At 44.8% G+C, this 17,843-nt stretch overlaps 1 protein-coding gene across 6 annotated transcripts in view; it reads right to left on the reverse strand.

Moving 5' to 3' along the window:
- SYT17 (synaptotagmin 17) overlaps window positions 1-17,843 on the reverse strand; it is a 42,443-nt gene that overhangs the window by 21,290 nt on the left and 3,310 nt on the right. For 2 of the 6 annotated variants that reach the window (XM_061599481.1, XM_061599479.1), the window contains exons 2-3: window positions 6,930-6,947; window positions 4,187-4,335 (exon numbers count right to left, since the gene is read on the reverse strand). The exons of 2 other annotated variants lie outside the window; for them this stretch is intronic. In XM_061599481.1, the coding sequence (XP_061455465.1) occupies window positions 4,187-4,335; window positions 6,930-6,947 (167 nt within the window). The remainder of the gene's footprint in view (window positions 1-4,186; window positions 4,336-6,929; window positions 6,948-17,843) is intronic. 2 more of the 6 variants (XM_061599480.1, XM_061599483.1) reach the window with 2 other exon arrangements.

A 17,843-nucleotide genomic window follows, 5' to 3' on the forward strand; every position in this document is an offset into this window, starting at 1 on the left:
AGCGATGCCGTCGGGAGTCATGTACTCCCAGCAGGGTCACCCATGGCGGTAAAGTCAAGGGAGAAGAACCAGACAAAGAACGATCCAAGAAAGTCCTCAATGGCAGAACAGGCAGAGGATAACAATGTGTACTTTACAACGGCTGTGAAGGTGGATGAAGGCTGCAGCAGATAAAGGACTTCCAGTCGTCGTGGTATCCATGCCATTGGATCAAAGCCTTTTTTCTGTCAAGATTGTGTGTTGATCATGGTGCACCGATCTCCCCACATAAAACAAATTCACGCACAGGCGTCTTTCATGACAAAAGTCCCATGGCGATTGGCAAATGGCGATGGGGGCAGGACTGTGAAATCCAGAAGCCCCTAGTCATGGTCTGGTACATCAGCGGTGGATACAGATTCAGACGGATCCATTGTTAAAGACTATATTTTGGAAGACAATCTTACTCGGTCATGAGTGATCGCCCAGAAGAAGAAGATTCATTAAATTGGGGGGGAAGGTGAGCAGGTGGGGCCACACGCAAAAGTGAATTGTGCAAGTGCTCACAGAGTGTACAGAGTGTGATTTGAGGATGTGCTAAAAGAGTAAGTTTGGGCATATAGGTTAAGAGTGCTTGATGAATGTGAGTGTGTTGATCATGTGAAGATGTGTTTGAGTGGAACTGAATGGTATCCCTTTCTAGCTGTAGCTGGATTAAGCTGTGTTTATTGCTATGCCAGGGGCTAAGAATTTCATTTGATTGGTTTGTTGAATGGTATGATTGATTGACATCTGGTGACTGGTAGTGAGTTGATATTCTTTTGCCTAATGGTCTGTCATGTCCTTTAAAAAGGTTGAATTTATACTTTTTACTTGATTTTCACTTGTAATATTTTATGTCCTGAAGCTTAGAGGATGCTTTGTTCAGTTAACTATGTCTATGACGAATTTCCCTTGCATTTTTGTAGCTGATTTCTATATGCAATGTTTATTTTGTCACTAAAAAGAGGCTCTTGTTAATTGTGTTTTATGGAATGTAAGAATTCCTTGGTACTGTTTTTAGATGCTTATTTAAGATGTTTCAACCTACATCGTAAAGTTGCCCGAACAAGTAAAGTAGGTGGGACAAGATGTGACTCTTGCCTTAATAACAGTAGGTTACATTCCAGCCATGGCAGCACCACCAGTTTTGCTACTCCCCACCTTCTATCTCTACCCAGTGGTACACCTGTCCCACCTCCAATGTCACCAGCATTCATTCATAGTCATAATGTTCATATAGCACAGATCTAAATTGTGTCTTCAGTTCCCTAGTTTTTATTTTGTATACTGGCTGCACATTCTGGGCCACTGCACCCTACATTTTATGCCCTTAAGTATTTAGGGTACTATTTATCACTTAATGACCAAACCTAGTGGGGGATAGGGGATGAACATGGAGTTAAGTTAAAGAGTTCTCAGCTGAGAATTAAGGTTCCCAAGCCCAGAACTGCTGTAGCTCTAATACAGCCTTATCTAACCTGGTGTCCTCTAGATGCTTCTGAGCTACAACTCTCATCATCCATGGCCATTGGCCATGCTGGTTGGAGGCTGATGGGAGTTGTAGTCCTAAACCTCTGGAGTGCACCAGGCTGGGAAAGGCTGCATAATGCTTCCTTCATTTCATCAGGGGCTGCTTCTCCCATCACAAAGCGCTGTAGCCAGAGTGGAGAGCTTTTTTTAGTCCAGGGGCCACATTCTTTTCTGGACAACCTTCCATGCAGGCCACATGCCACCAGTAGAGTGGGGCAAAAAAGTTAACTGTTACTATCTCACAGTAGGCTAGTTTCTTCCCACAACCCTCTCTATCCTCCATGGCAATCAAAGGGCATTATTGTAGTTCAAGGACACATTTGCCGCCCTAGGCTCCTACTGGGAGGAAGGGTGGGATATAAATTTAATAAACAAACAAACAAACTTGTGAAAGCACCTTGGACAGCTCCTTGAAAGTACAGAGTAAAATCTAGAGTGGATTCCACTCCCCCACTGACGCAGAGCCCCCAGCCACCACTGATTGGTGCTCCATTTCAATTCCCTTACAATGGCCACAACATAGCGCCACTTGGGGCAGGGTGGGAAACCAAAATGACATTCCTTCAAAGTCACAGTTGCTGCCACAGCCCACCGGAAGAGGTGGTGGGCAACTAGATGGCATTTTGCTAAAAGCTCCCCACAAATCTGGAGTCAGCCCGATCTCATGCGACTGATGAAATCACCTCTAGATCCAAAAGCTTCCATGACCAATTTGTTAAGTATTTTAAAAGCCAAAATCATAGGATCACAGAATAGCAGAGATGGAAGGGACCTATAAAGCCATCGGGTCCAACCCCCTGCTCAATGCAGGAATCCAAATTAAAGCATACCCAACAAGTGGCTGTCCAGCTGCCTCTTGAAGGCCTCCAGTGCTGGAGAGCCCACCACCTCCCTAGGTCATTGGTTCCATTGTCATACCGCTCTAACAGTTAGGGATTTTTTCCTGATGTTCAGCTGAAATCTGGCTTCCTGTAACTTGAGGCCATTATTCCATGTCCTGCGCTCTGGGATGATCAAGAAACCTCCCTGTTTTCACCCTTACCTCTCTCCTTATTGTAATGTTTAAAAGGTACCAAAATGAATGATCTGAAAAGACATTGCTTTTTTGTTTTCTGTAATTTAAATCTTGAGTATATCCAAGTAATTTTAATCTTGCCCTGAACCTGGCCCCCTACTTCACTGAATGCCCCCTTCCATGAAATCTGAAATAGCTCCCCTAGGAAAAAAAAGTGGGGGAGATACTGGACAGCTGGTTAGTTGGTTACTTTATAATATTTATATATCGCTTCACACACATCTAAGGGCATTCCAAGGTGATTTACAGTAAGAGAAGTACAAACTGAACTATCTTTTTAGAAAGATTATTCAGTAGTGGCCCCCGAACTGTGGAACAGTCTCCTTGATGAGGTGCGCCTGGTGCCGACGCTACTATCTTTTCAGCGCCAGGTGAAAACCTTTTTATACTCCCAGGCATTTTAAAGTGTATTTTAAACAGCATTTCCGTATTTTGGATGTTGTTTGGTTCGTTATTGTTTTTTTTTATTATTATTATTTATTGTATTTATTGTATTTATTGTATTTATATATTGTGCTTGTTTTTATCTTTTTGTACACCGCCCAGAGAGCCTTCGGGCTTAGGGCGGTATATAAATTAAACTAAATAAATAATAAATAAATAAAGTTGTTTTGTTTCTTCGCTATGCATTTGGACACCTTTTAAGATATCGTAATTTTGCATGATAACTTCTGAGATCAAGGAGCACATTTTCATCTATGTTTGGAGACAATTGGATGCCATTTTGAATCAAGATGGCAGACTGAAACTCAAAACTCCACTGACGTTTTTGGTCTCTCAGAATTTCAGAGCAATGCAGAGACAACGTACATAAGAAATTAAACACAAGAATAAAAGTCAAAATTCTAAAAGTGTTCATTCAAAGGGGGCATGAATAACCTAAAAAACATATCTTTCCCCTCCACACAGGATAAACACCACAGACAGGACCTCTCCATTATTCAAAATATACAGCTTCACAAAAACAGGGTAGGGATGAGTGAATCTATCAATTTCAGTTGCTACATTTCTCCTTTTCCCACTCTTAAGTACAGTTCTCCACATCAGTTTGTGATTTGCTTTTTGAAAAAAAACCCTCCTGAAAATTCATCAGCATTTTATTCTGAATTTCTACTTATACATTTTTGTAGGCAATTTTGTCCAACGTACACATTCTTGCAAAGCAATTTTCACTTATACAATGCATGTTATTTGTACTAGCATATGCATTTATATGCACAAGCGTATGCATTACTTAGCTGGAGGACTGCCTTGCAAAATTTGGAGAAGTGCCCACTGCAAAGGAAGGCTGTGTTTCGGTTTGCATATTGTAAACAAAAGGGGTTGGAAAGTGCAAATTAGGTGGGTTTGCCTTCAAACGCAAAACTGAGCTGAATTTCTCTTGCATCCTTAACACAGGGCCAAGTGGCATCTTTGCATTTAATATGCATGTGTTTTTTTAAAAAAATCCAGATTGGCAAGGAAGCAAGACTTCTGCATGCTCAAAAGGCATCCTTGGAAAAACCGAACTGGAACAGGAACACACACAAACGGTATCCTAAAAGCAGCATCCAAACTTACAACCAGGGAGGGGTCTGTGCTGGAAAAGGCCCCAGGATTTCCACTTCATCTTCGCTCGACTGGCAACAGCTGCAGTCATAACACTGCTGGTAACAATTCCGGCAAGTCCATCTGCACAGCAGGAGATCCGAGATTCTAGACAACAGGCCCTGCGGCCGTTGGAAACCAGAGAGCAAAAATTACCACCAGTTGATTGCTGGCAAGCATAAGCACTCAGTTGTAATTTAGGTGCAGGGCTTGGATTTCAGCTCTTGTGCGTGATTGCTCACAAAAGACCTGGAATTCTGTCTACCTACGCACAGCGTGGATGCCTGCAGGGAGGGACCTTTTGTGCACACAGGTGCCTTTTGAAGACCTACCTTAATCTGGGAAAGAACCGTAGCTCAGTGGTACAGCATCTGCTTTGCATGCAGTTGGTCTCAGGTCCAATCCCCGGCATCTCCAGAGCGGGTTTGGAGAGACCCCGGTTAGAAATTGTGGACAGCTGTTGCCAGTCAGTGTGGACAGTGCAGAGCTAGATGGACTAATGGTCCAATTCTGTATAAGGCAGCTTTCTATGTTTATTCCATTGATATGAAGAAGTGCAAGATGCATCTTATCCCAGTCTCCACTTAATCTGTAAACAGGAATAGGTGGCCATGTGTCCTAATTTACAGGGGACATTCCTTTATTTGAAGGGCAATCAAACGACAGTCCTCTGTTTCTAGACAATTCTATTTGGGCGGAGGGTTGTTTCTGGTATGTAACTCCTTTTTTCTGTTTATTCAATACATTCCAAAAATATAACAAATACCATACATGGAAAAAAAAGCAGAGCAGTATGACATATTCTACCAAACCGTTCAGCGAATTTGGAAGCATGTTTTGTCATGTGTTCACACATCAGCCTTAGTAACCAAAATTAATGTTTCCTTTTGCACATTTACACCGCAAGCTTCTCGTCAATTCTAAATCCTATCCTTCCCTGGTTTGGCGACTGTAATTGTATGCCTTAGGCTGTGAGCACGCTAGTCGTCTGCAGCAAAGCGTTGCCATTGGCCGCGCCCGGAGGGACAATGGGTTGACCTGCTGATCCGTTGCGAAATCTGTTTGAAGCTGAATTTTTAAAAATGCACTCAAGCTGCTCCCACCAGATTCTACAGTAAAAAGGGGTGGGCTTTGACTAGCATTGTGTGCCCCCTTTTTCAGAAAGGAGGGGGGGGCTGGAACCAGCAGAACAGTAAGCCTGTCTCTGCCCTTACTCTGGGGAAGGGCTGTAGCTCAGTGGCAGAGCATCAGTTTTGCATTCAGAGGGTCCCAGGTTCAATCCCTCGCGTCTTCAGGAACTGGGCCAGATTTCTGTCTGAAACCCTGGCAAGCTGCTGCCAGTCAGTGCAGACAATACTGAGCTAGATGGACCAATGGTCCAGATCAGTATAAGGCTGCTTCCTATGTTCCTATTTATATTCATATTTATAGACTCCACCACTTAGGCCAACAAGTTTTTTCCCTTCATATTTTAAAAGACAAGACAAACTCTTCTGTTGTAAATATTCTTCTGGTTGAGCAGAGCAATTCAAAATAATATTAAACCTCCCTTGGTGGAAGTAACATAGTTATTCTGTTTTTATAAATATTCTTGTTTGAATTGCTCTCCTGAAAAGATAACATAAAACCTTCCTTTGGGGAAGTGACAGATTTGCTCGGCAAAAGTCAATACACGGCTACTAATATTTTTCCAAAACTACATTGTCTCTCTTTTTTCTTTTCTTGTAAAGTGGGTCAGTTCTGCCATTCAGGCAAAATCCCTAAACCAAAATCCTAATGCAGGCCTATTCTTACTCAACATGAAAAAAAATCCCAAGGTCTACATTTGAAGGATGATATCCTCAGAGTAGACCCATTGAAATCAATGGACTTAATCAAGTGCATTAATTTGACTGAGTCTACTCTGAGAATGATTAATGTTAGATAGCATATCACCCAAAAGGGGGGGAAATGGGTTGTGCCAACCATGTTTTACTCATAGTAGACCCATTGCTCTAATTATGGAAGATTTTCTAGCTCACTATAATCTGTATAATCTCTATAGAGTGCGCAGAGCTGCTGATGTGCTTCAGAGACACCAGAGCACATAACAAATGTCTGCACATTTTTCAAACTTCTCCAAAATATGAGGGCTAGAAGATTTATTTTTAAAATAAAGCTAAGATTCCCATGGAATCCAGGTTTGGAATCCAATACTAGATACTGCACGGAATCATCCGCACCAAAAATTAGCCTACCACTGATATATTTATGTATTTTTATCTATTGTAAACCACTTTGAGATCTCCTGATAGTATAAATGGAAATAAAATTAAGTCAGCAAAAACCACTGTGTGTGACTCACATTAGAAAAGAATTTACCCTTCATAAGTCAAGCTGCACTTTGCTTATGGCTGCATACACAGCATATGTGTGCAGATCACATATAAAGCACATTTTAAGTGCATGGCTCCCCCCCCAAAGAATCTTGGGAACTGTAGCTTACCTCTCACAGAGCTACAGTTCCCAGCATCCATAACAAACGACCGTTCCCAGAAGTCTCTGGGGGAAGTCATGTGCTTTACATGGCCTTTACATGTGTACACAATCAATGCAGAGACCACACTTCTCAGAAGCTGCAGAAGCCAAAGACATGCAAGACGAAAAATCACAGCAGTCTCCCGCTGCATGGGGAGAGAGGCAAGAGGAGGCAGAATGAGTCACCAGATTAACTCACCTCATTTATTGGTTCCAACTGTCCTTTTAGATATCCATGATGAAGCAAAGGGGAAGAAAATGAAACAGACAAGACCAGTTTAGCAAAGCTCTAATGATTCCAAAACACCTGCCCTTCCCTGCGCTATGCCACGGCTTTGACTTCAAGAAAACGATGCTATTTTCAGCTCTTATTGTCCTATATATTTTATGGAAGCTGAAAAGGGATTTCCAGGGGAGAATCAATTGCTTTTGTGCACTTTCCCCCAACAGGCTCCCGCTTTTGTTCCCTTCCGAAAGGGCTTGCCATATCCCACATGTCCCCCTGTGGAGTCAGCCTTGGCTTTGACCAGGTCGCCAGAAAACAAAGGTGCTTAAGGCTTTGTACCCTTAGGGGGCTGAGGGGATCTAAGGGTACAATCCTTCCTTGTTTTGTACTTTGCTTCTGCAGCGCGCTTCCCCAACCAGGTGGCCTGAGCAGTTTTGGGCAACATCTGCCATCACCCTCGAACATTGGCCATGCTGGCTAAGGCTGATGAGAATTGGGAGTCCAACAACCTTGGAAGAACATCACGTTCCACATCCCCAATCTAGCACGTTAGGCCAAGGGTTCCCAAACTGCGGTCCGTGGACCACTAGCAGTCCGCAAGCTTCATTCAAGTGATCTATAGCATGTCTGTAAAAATATGATTAAAAATCATACAGCACCCACCACATTACAATTGCTATAACGGGCAGGAAAATCATTCAATAGTCCACCAAGACCTTCAGCAGTTTTCTAGTGGTCCATGGGGAAAAAATTTGGGAACCACCGTTCTAGATGTCACACCTATTATGATTGTTGCAGTGGAAAAAGATTTTTCCCCTCTCACTTCTAGACCCTTTTTAAAGATTTCTTGCTGTAAGAGCAAAACAGCAGCCTCACTGGATCAGGCCAGTGGCCCATCTAGTCCAACATCCTGTTCTCACAGTGGCCAACCAGTTGCCCTTGGGAAGCCCACAAGCAGGACCTGAGCGCAAGACCACTCTCCCCTCCTGCGGTTTCCAGCAACTGGAATTCAGAAGCATGCTGCCTCTGACTGTGGAGGAAGAACATAGCCATCGTGGCTAGTAGCCATCGATAGCCTTCTCCTCCATGGATCTGTCTAATCCTCTTCTAAAAGGCATCCAAGTCAGTGGCCGTCAAGGCCTCTTGTGAGAGCAAATTCCATAGTGTAACTATGCGCTCCATGAAGAAGGACTCCCTTTTGTCCGTCCTAAATCTTTCAACATTCAGCTCAACTGAATGTCCCCAAGTTCCAAGGTTATGAGAAAGAAACATTTCTCTACCCACTTTCCCCACACCATGCATTATTTTATACTCCACTGTCACGTCCCCTCTTACTTGCCTATTCTCTAAACCAAAAAGCCCCAAATGTTGCAACCTTTCCCCAAACAGGAATCATGGCATCATTTCGGTTGCCCTTCTCTGAACCTTTTCCAATTCTACAGTACCCTTTTTCAGGTGATGTGACAGAATCTACGCCACACACTTGTATAACGGCATTGTGATATCGGCACTTTTATTTTCAGTTCCTTTCCTAGTGGTCCCTAGCACAGAATTGGCCTTTTCCCACAGCTGCCACACACTGGGTCGACATCTTCATTAAGCTATCCACTGCTTCCTAACAGTCACGTCAATCGGCTGACCATTCCAGCCCTGATTTCTCCAACTGGGAACTTGTCTCAACAAGGGGGGGGGCTTTCCTAGATCTCTTGCCATGTAAACAAACAAGCACGCAGTCAAAATAAGGGGGTGGGGGTGGGACACCAACAAAAGTAGCGGAAAGAATGTGTACTGAACCAAGTATGGTTGGAAAGAATGAAGCACAAAAGAGAGAACATCTGCAATTACAAAAACAAATGCAAAAACAAAATATTGATATTCGGCAGGCACCCTCACTATGTTTGTTTATCCTCTTATGTAATTCCATTACATAAAGTATGGCTGTGACCTCTGTCTCAATAAATTATGCATCTAAGCATGGAAAAGTGCCATGCCATACCTCTAAACTGCATCTAGTCCTCATGTGTCGCACAAATTTACAGCGGATGCAGACAAGCATTTTGCATACACGGAGCCACAGATTTTTGTGGCTTAATTTTGCATGTGCACAAACACATCATCCGATCCAATCCTGATGAAGCATAATTGGCAATATCGTATATGACAGCATACCTTCTCAATGCCAGATAAACAAGGACATTATTTTTTAAAAAAGGTATTGCAAGTAATTTGGTGCATGATTCATAGTGTGATAAAATAAAATTTGCTTTGCTGAATTATTTCCAGGGCTTCGCTCACCCTACACAAAGAGTGCTTATTGAAAATTTCATTCTGAGATAAAGACGGTCTGAACCAGGCACTGAAAACTCCCCTTGATCCCAGAACGACAGCAGAAGGTCTCCTCTTTGGCAGACCTTGAAAAAGCCCATACACAGTATTACAGCAGCTCCACTCAGCATCACAGCAAACCATGGTTTTCTTCCAAAATGTAACAGCAAACCATAGTTTATCCTGTATTTTTTTCTTGCCCGTCTCCTATCCCTGGATATTATCCAATACTGCCCTGCCTTATCTGACTAGGGAAGGGCCATAGCTCAGTGGTGAAGCACACACAGAAGGCTCCTAGGATTAATCCCCAGTATCTCCAGGAAGTACATTATACCAAGTCACTCTCCAGCTTAGTGTTTCCTACTTTGATTAGCAGTGACTCTCTGGGTTTTCAACCAGGGATCTTTCCTAGCCCTACCTGGAGATGCCAAAGATTGATCCTGAGACTTTCTGCTCTGCCACTGAGCTACAGCCCCTTCTCTGGAAACCTGAAATGGTACCAACCATTCTACCATCTCATTTTGCTGGATGGTGAGCTCAGAGGCGTTGCTTGTCTCTTTATCAGCTTCACCAGCCTCATTCTACTGGATGCGCAGCCCACAGTCCCTGCCCATCTTTTATATCAGGCGTGAGGAACCTTCGGCCCTCCTGATGCTGAGCTTTGATTCCCATCAGCCCCAGCAGGCATGGCAAGCCATTCCTTTCTATTCATTTGATTGATTTCATTTATGTCCCACCTTTCTTTCATCAAGGAACTCAAGACAGCATACAAGTGGCTCCCAGGTGGCCTCCCATCCAGGCACTGGCCAGATCCAGACCTGCTTAGCTTCAGCAAGGTAGTGGCCGCCTCATGTGCCTTCACACTGTACTCTGGGCCAAGTTCTCTTTCTGAACTTCCAAAGGATTTCTGCGTGGGCCCAGGACCACAGCCCCAGGACCTGATTCACACAGCACAGAGACAGTTAAACCATGGAATTCACTCCCACAAGAGGGAGTGATGGGTGGCCAGCAACCTGAATGGCTTTCAATGAGGTTTAAACAGATCCATGGAGGAGAAGGCTATTGGTGGCCACTAGCCACGATGGCTGTGCTCTGCCTCCCTAGTCAAAGGCAGTGTGCCTGTGAATGTCAGTTTCTGGGAATCACAGGTGGGGAGAGTGCTGTTGTGCTTAGGATCTCCTAGGCGTGGCCCCCCAAGCCTCTCTGTTTGGCCCTCAGGACTCTCCCCATCCCAAGCCCCCTCTCCCCAGGGGACACCCTTTCCTGGCTTTTCTTTGCTCTTTGAGTGTTTTTGCCTGGCTGAAGAGTGGAGCCTTTTACAACCCAAGGGCAACACACCCTTCCGGGCAAACTTCTGGGGGCCACATACCACTGGTGGGTGGGGCCAGTGGCAAAAGTGGGTGGAGCAATGAATGTAAATTTCACCTTTGTACAGTAGGATAGTTCCTACACACATTCCTACCTGTATTGAGACAAGCAAGGCACATTATCAGAGTTCATGGAGGGGAGAAGCAGGACCAGGGAGGTATGTGAACTGGGAAGAGTTCCAGGGGCTACATAGAGAGGTCTGGAGGGCCACAGTTGTCCCCTGGGCCTGACATTCCCTGTCCTGATCTAGTCCAGAAGACTCTGTCCCACAGCAGTAGTCATGCATCTGCTTTTTCTTCAGGTGCTCCACAGGTTTAATCCTCCAATGGCATCTCTAAGTAGGGCTAGGAGAGACTCCTGCCTGAAATCCCGGAGAGCTGCTACCAGTCAGTAAAGGCACTATTGACCTGATATAAGGCAGCTTCCTACATACCTCCGTTTAGGGCTGCACAAAGAGGAGATGAGGAGCCAATAGCCCTCTTCCCAGCAGCTGACCAACAGCACGCTGCCTCTGCATTGTGAGGACAGATGCAGTATCCCCTTGGGGTGATGTCAGCAATTCACCTAGTAAAACTAATGTGGGCTTAGGGCACGCAGAGTGGGCTGTAAATGCCACAAAATAAATTCACTAATAGGCAAAAAAACCTTGCAGTTTAAGAACGTACCTATAGCCCACAGATATTTCTATCAAACTTTAAAAAGCAGGGAAATTGGGCAGCTATAGTGAATGCATCAGGGGAGCAGGAGACCAGACCTCCTCTCTGAGATATTGTACTGCCTTACAAATTTGTCAAAATGCAAACGCAATTTGGGTTGGTCTTTCACAGTCCAATCCACTTCTTGTGTAGCTTAGAGGAATTTGGTAACATGTGCCTCTGAGCATATGATGAGTGGTGGCAACACCTGCAATCAGCCCAAATAACAAGACATGTGCTGATCTTGTTTTGGCAGGGAGGAATCAACAATATTAAGATACAGTTGATATAGTTCATAGTCACTTTATGTTTGATTTACTTTGCAATTTTAGTGAAGTTTTCTATAGTAAATCAATTTCTTTTGCTTCTGTTTCTGTGGATATGTGAAGTACAGCAACACTTTGCATAATTTACACTAAAAAACCACCAAAACAATTGTGGAATAATAGCACTGACTATTCTGCCAAATAGTCTCCAGTGAACATGAAGAGTGTTTCAGTTTGCACAAGATAAAACAGTGGGAGGTGAAATACTTTCCAGCAAATTTCTAGGTGTGCTCTATGTTTTTAATTGACCACGCCCACCCTTCCTTAATTGGAGCGACATAGCACGCTGAACACATTCATCTTGGGCAGGCCAAGTTTGTTTTTCAACAGCTAGATTCATTGCTCAAGCAGCAACATATTGTAATCTGTCCAATTTTACATCAAAGCTGTAGTTTCAGATTCACTGTTAATGCACCCAAAATAGAAATGAAATATAACCTCCAGTTTGAAACACAAACGGCTGTCTTCACCATCATATGACATTAACCAATAAAAAGGCTTTGAAATTAATAAAAATTGACACAGATTTCTAGGATGAATAATGAGAGAAATATAATTTTCTAGGTTTGGAGATGCAGTCCTGATTGCAGGTGTTGCCACCACTCACCATATGCTCAGAAACACATATTACCAAATTCTTCCAAGCTGCAGGAAGTGGATTGGACTGTGAAAGACCAACCCAAACTGTGTTTGCATTTTGACAAATTTGTAGGGCAGTACAATATCTCAGAGAGGAGGTCAGGTCTCCTGCTCCCCTGATGTGTTTGCTATAGCTGCCCAATTTCCCTGCTTTTTAAAGTTTGATAGAAATATCTGTTGGCTATAGGTAAGTTCTTAATCCACAAGAGGATTTTTTGTCCATTAGTGAATTTCTCTACTTTTTGATCTGGGAAGTAAGAAATGAGATCCTGTGCAAATAGAATGGATTGATCATTTGCATGCTTATTGAGTTCAATGGAATTTACTATCCTGCAGTCATGCCTAGGATAGGTGAAACTGACTACAGGGGAGGGCTGGAGTGGGAGGCGGGAGGAAGAAGAAGGAAGAGGAGGAGGAGCAGAGAGGAGAGGGGGAGGAGAGAGGAGAGGGGGAGGGGAGAGGGGAAGGGAAAAGGAGAGGGGAAGGGGAAGGAGGGGAAAGGCAGGCCTGATCATGTGCATGCTTATTGAGTTCAGTGAGATTTACTCCTGTGCAATCATGCTTAGGGTAGGTGAAACTGACCTGGGGAAGAAGGGGAAGGGGGAAGAGAAGGGGAGGAAGAGTAGGGGTAGAGAGGAAGGTGGAGCAGAGAGGAGGAGGAGTGAGGGGAGGAGTTTGGGTGGGAGGGCACTGGGCAGAGGGAAAGCCCCTTTCCTTTCCAGAAGGAAGACTTTGTTAACAGTGTCATTATTTTTTGGCCTTTCCCCCACCTTTTTATTCTACAGCAGACACACCCAAATATAAACCAAAGTTGTCCACGGCTACATCCCCATCAGACATTCATTCCACTTTAAACAGTCATGGTTTCACCCAAAGAATCCTGGAAGGGTAGTTTTTGAAGGATGCTGAGTTGTTAGAAGGTGCCCTGTTATCCTCACAAAGCTATAATCCCCAGAAGAGGGGCTGACTGTTAAACTGCACTGGAGCTCTGCCAGGGAAATAGGAGCCTACCAGCAATTCCCAGCACCCTTCACATACTATACTTTCCAGGATTCTTTGGGGGAAGCCCTGACTGTTTAAAGTGGAATGAATGTCTGGCATGGGTGTGGCCACCTGATTGGCCAAGCCAAACAGCTGTGAGTCTGGCTTTTAAAATACTGACAGTTGGTTCTTACTGAGCATGCCTGGGCTATATCATAGGACTCCAATGCTAGATTTCTTAAATTAATTAAAAATCAGCCAGGCATTTTTTAAAAAAACTTTCAAACTGCAGAATATGAAGGTCAGAGTACAGGGCAAGGTCAGTAATAGGATTACAGGTACTCTGTGAACATTTATTTATTTATTTGTTTTTATTTTATTTATTATTATACTTGTATACCACCCCATAGACGAAGCTCTCTGGGCGGTTTACAGTAACTAAAAACATATACAATTTAAAAATACATCTTTTAAAAAACAATTTAAAACATAATTTAAAAATTTAAAACAATATAAAACACATGCTAAAATGCCTGGGAGAAGAGGAAAGTCTTGACCTGGTGCCGAAAAGTGCAAGCGGGCCAGAATTGTTTTTATATGTTCGGACCATCTGGTCCCTGTTACCAATCTGGCTGCTGCATTTTGCACAAGCTGCAGTTTCTGAACCGTCTTCAAAGGCAGCCCCACGTAGAGTGCATTGCAGTAATCTAATTTGGAGGTTACCAGAGCATGGACAACTGAAGCCAGGTTATCCCTGTCCAGATAGGGACGTAGTTGGGCCACCAACCAAAGTTTTTAATGGCTGGTTTTTAATGAATTTCAACAGATTATGAGACCACTGACAGAAAAAAGTCCAACAGGGGTCTGGATTTTTTTCTCTGGTTTTACACTTTCAACTCTCAATTCTCTCTGAGTGTTTTGTGTATTGCTATGAAAACTTAGAGGGTTGTTAAGCAAGCATTTCTGAGTTCAGGACTATAAGTTTTGTAAGGTTTTGTTTTGAAATGAGCTTATGGGAAGCAGCAGAATGGCATGGGGGGTATTTCCAATTTAACATTGTGCAATGTGAAAAATCCACGCTGGCTACACTTGTGGCTGTATAATATCTAGCCTCACATGTGCAACAGTGAATTTCTAAAGAAAAAGACGTGCCATAGGGAGCGGCCAGACAGCTCCATGGAAGAGCACTTGCTTTGCACGCCGAATGGTCCCCGTCCAATCCCTGGCATCTCTAGGTAGGGCTGGGAATGTCTGCCATCCAAAACCCTAGAGAGCGGCTGCCAGTCAGTGTAGACAATACTGAGCTAGGTGTAAGGCAGCTTCCTATGTTCCTATGCCAGAGCTCAAAACTACCTAGAAATTCTGCTCTCCCTCCACCCTGCACCAGAAAAAAAAAAAGAGATTCCAAAGATGTCAGAAGTACTCTGCACGTCTTCAAAGGCACTTTGCTTTAGCTACGTACATATGAACCCTCATAATGAAATCCGCCTTTGGTGCAAACTGCTCATTCCCATACTGTCCTCCCCAAGTACCCAACATGGTGCCGGATGTAGTTGGACTAGCCACTGGCCATGCTGGCTGGGGCACATGGGTGTCCAACACCATCAAGAGAGCATCATGTTGGCTATCCCTATGACTATGAGAGCTAACCCTATAATCAAAGCCTGAAATGCATGGAATTCCCCATCCAGCTGAGATAAGACAGCCCCTAGTTGAAGTTGAAGTAAATGTTCTGATTTTATAGTTAGTCTCTATTTTATCTTTTGCGTATCTTTTTAATCTCACTCCACACTGCACAGAGATTAAGGTATTAAGTGGCATATGGACTGCTGAAATAAAAACAAACATATATTAAAAAAATTCGGATATTGATTTTCTCCTTGCCACTTCCCTCCCTTTGTCTGTTGTTTCCCCTGTTGAATTTCAGTTTGTAAGTTCCTTGGGACAGGGACCTGTCCCTCCTGCACTCTATAAAGTAGCTCGCATTCTGATGGTGCCAGAGACTCTTCTAGGAAAGGAACAGGGACCCTGTGGCCCTTCAGATGTTGTTGAGAACCCCAACACCCATCAGCCCTAGCCAGCATGGCCAAGGTCAGGGATGATGGTTGATGGAGCCCAACAACATTTGGAGGGTCACAAGGTCTCCATCTCTGCTCTAGGGGTTGAACCCCGGCTCAGCCACCATCCAGCCTGGTCACAAATCTGAAAATAGTGACCTAGCAACCTTAGGTTTGAGTGAGTCAGGATTGGAGAATGGCACTAGCTTGGCCAGATTGTAGAGACATCTTGAGAACATCAGAAGAGCCCTGCTGGATCAGATCAATGGCCCATCTAGTCCAGCATCCCCTTCTCACAGTGGCCAAGCAGATGTCCCTATGGGAAGCCTGAGCCATGCAGGTCCTGAGCACAAGAGTAGACCCTTCTACCTATCAGAGACTCAATCCCCCTCTTTTTGCAGCCTGGTTGCACCATTGGAAAGACAGTGTCATTCAATGGCTCCCAGACTTCTCCCCCCCCCCAATTGCTAAGGGTCTTGGAGGGCCACTTAGTGATTTTCCTGCTTGTTGTAGCAATTGCAAGGCACTGTGCCAGGCACTGTATGAATGTTGCTGAATCAAGAGGAAAGTTCTTAATCCTAGGCTCCCATTAATTTTGCTGCTAATCCGCCCCACTCCTTTCGAGTGCCTCCTTCCCCCATCACTCCTGGTCTGTCCCGCGGACCTGTCAGGTCAGCCACTGGGTTCTCAGAAGGATGGAGCAGCCTCTGGGCCTGCTGTTGACAGTCGCGGGGCCCACAGCTCTTCACAGACCTATCTGAATGAAGCTTGTGGACCCCTGGGGTGGGGGGTCAACGGATCAGTTTGGGAACCCTGAGTGGACTTAAAATGTCAGGCTAGGACTGGGAAGAGGCAGGCACCAATCCCTGGGTGACGTTGGGCCGGGCACTCTTCTCTTGACCAAACCTGGGCTCCTACTGGGAGGAAGGGTGGGATATCACTCAAATAATAAATAAATAACAAACCTACTTCACAGGACTAATCTGAGAACAAAATGGAAGGGAGCAGGCAAGCTAAATGGGAAAGGGCCATTTTGCATGTGAAGGCCTTCCTGTAAAGATCACAGCCATTGTGATCTTCTCTAGGAGATGGGGCTCAGAGAACTTGCGAAAGAAGGAACCTGCCTTTCCATCTGTGCTTCAGTTGGGGAAGGGCCGTGGCTCAGTGGCGGAGCATCTGCCTTGCATGCAGAAGGTCCCAGGTTCAATCCCTGGCATCTCCAGGGCCGGGTTACGCAAGACTCCTGCCTGAAACCCTGAAGAGCTGCTGCCAGTCAGTGTAGACCATACTGAGCTAGGTGGGCCAATAGTCTGAGTCAGAAGAAAGCAGATTCCTACGTATATCTCTGCTGTCCAGGGAGAAAGGCGAGATGCTGATGTAATAAGAACATGTTGCCGTTAGCAAATTGAACTGTCTCAAGTAAAAGCTATTAGAAAAATCAGGGATGGGGGGGAACCCTGTCCTACTCCCTTCTTCTGGCTAGTTAAGCTATGGAATTCGCTCTCACCAGAGGCAGTGATGGCCACTCACCTAGGCTGTTTTAAAAGAGGATTAGACAAATTCATGGAGGAAAAGGCTATCAGCAGCTACTAGCCCTGATGGCTCTGCTCTGCCTCCATAGTTGGAGATGGCATGCTTCTGAGCACCAGTTGCTGGAAACCGCAGAAGGGGAGAGGGCTCTTGCGCTCAGGTCCTGCCTGCCGGCTTCCCATGGGCACCTGGTTGGCCACTGTGAGAACAGCAGGGCTCTCCTTATGTTCTCATGTGCTCATAGATAGCTCCCCACGGATAGCTCTTCCTCCTGCAGAATTCAGCAACCTCACACACACACACACACACACACACACACACACACACACACACACACACACACACACACACACACACACACACACACAGAGCCTATTATATTCAGAGAACCATCTCCTCTCCACGGTGGTCTGCACTGCCCCCCCAATTTCCAGACCACACTTTCATATAGTTTTGTTTAACAGCCACCCAAAATGGAAATGGACTGCCTTCAAGTCGATCCCGACTTATGGCGACCCTACGAATAGGGTTTTCATGGTAAGCAGTATTCAGAGGGGGTTTACCATTGCCTTCCCCTGAGGCTGAGAGGCAGTGACTGGCCCAAGGTCACCCAGTGAGCTTCATGGCTGTGTGGGGATTCAAACCCTGGTCTCCCAGGTCGTAGTCCAACACTCTAACTACTATGCCACACTGGCTTTCTTACAGCCACCCAAAGGGCCCTTTAAAAAGATGTTCCTGACAAAGCCATCTGCACATGGACAACAGCCTGGAGCCAAACAAAACAAAACAAAAAGCACTTTTCACACAGACACGAAGGGTTGACCCGAGTCCCCGAGTCCTGAGTGTAAATCCTGCTCTACTTCCATTTCTAATTCTTCCCCTCCACTCACCCTCCTTCAGGTGCAGTTTTTTCACACTGTGCATGCAAACTCATACGCAACCGCATCTCTGGGGTGGGAGAAGCTT

This window comes from Rhineura floridana, chromosome 17 (genome assembly GCF_030035675.1).
Source record: "Rhineura floridana isolate rRhiFlo1 chromosome 17, rRhiFlo1.hap2, whole genome shotgun sequence".
Taxonomy (NCBI): Eukaryota; Metazoa; Chordata; class Lepidosauria; order Squamata; family Rhineuridae; genus Rhineura; species Rhineura floridana.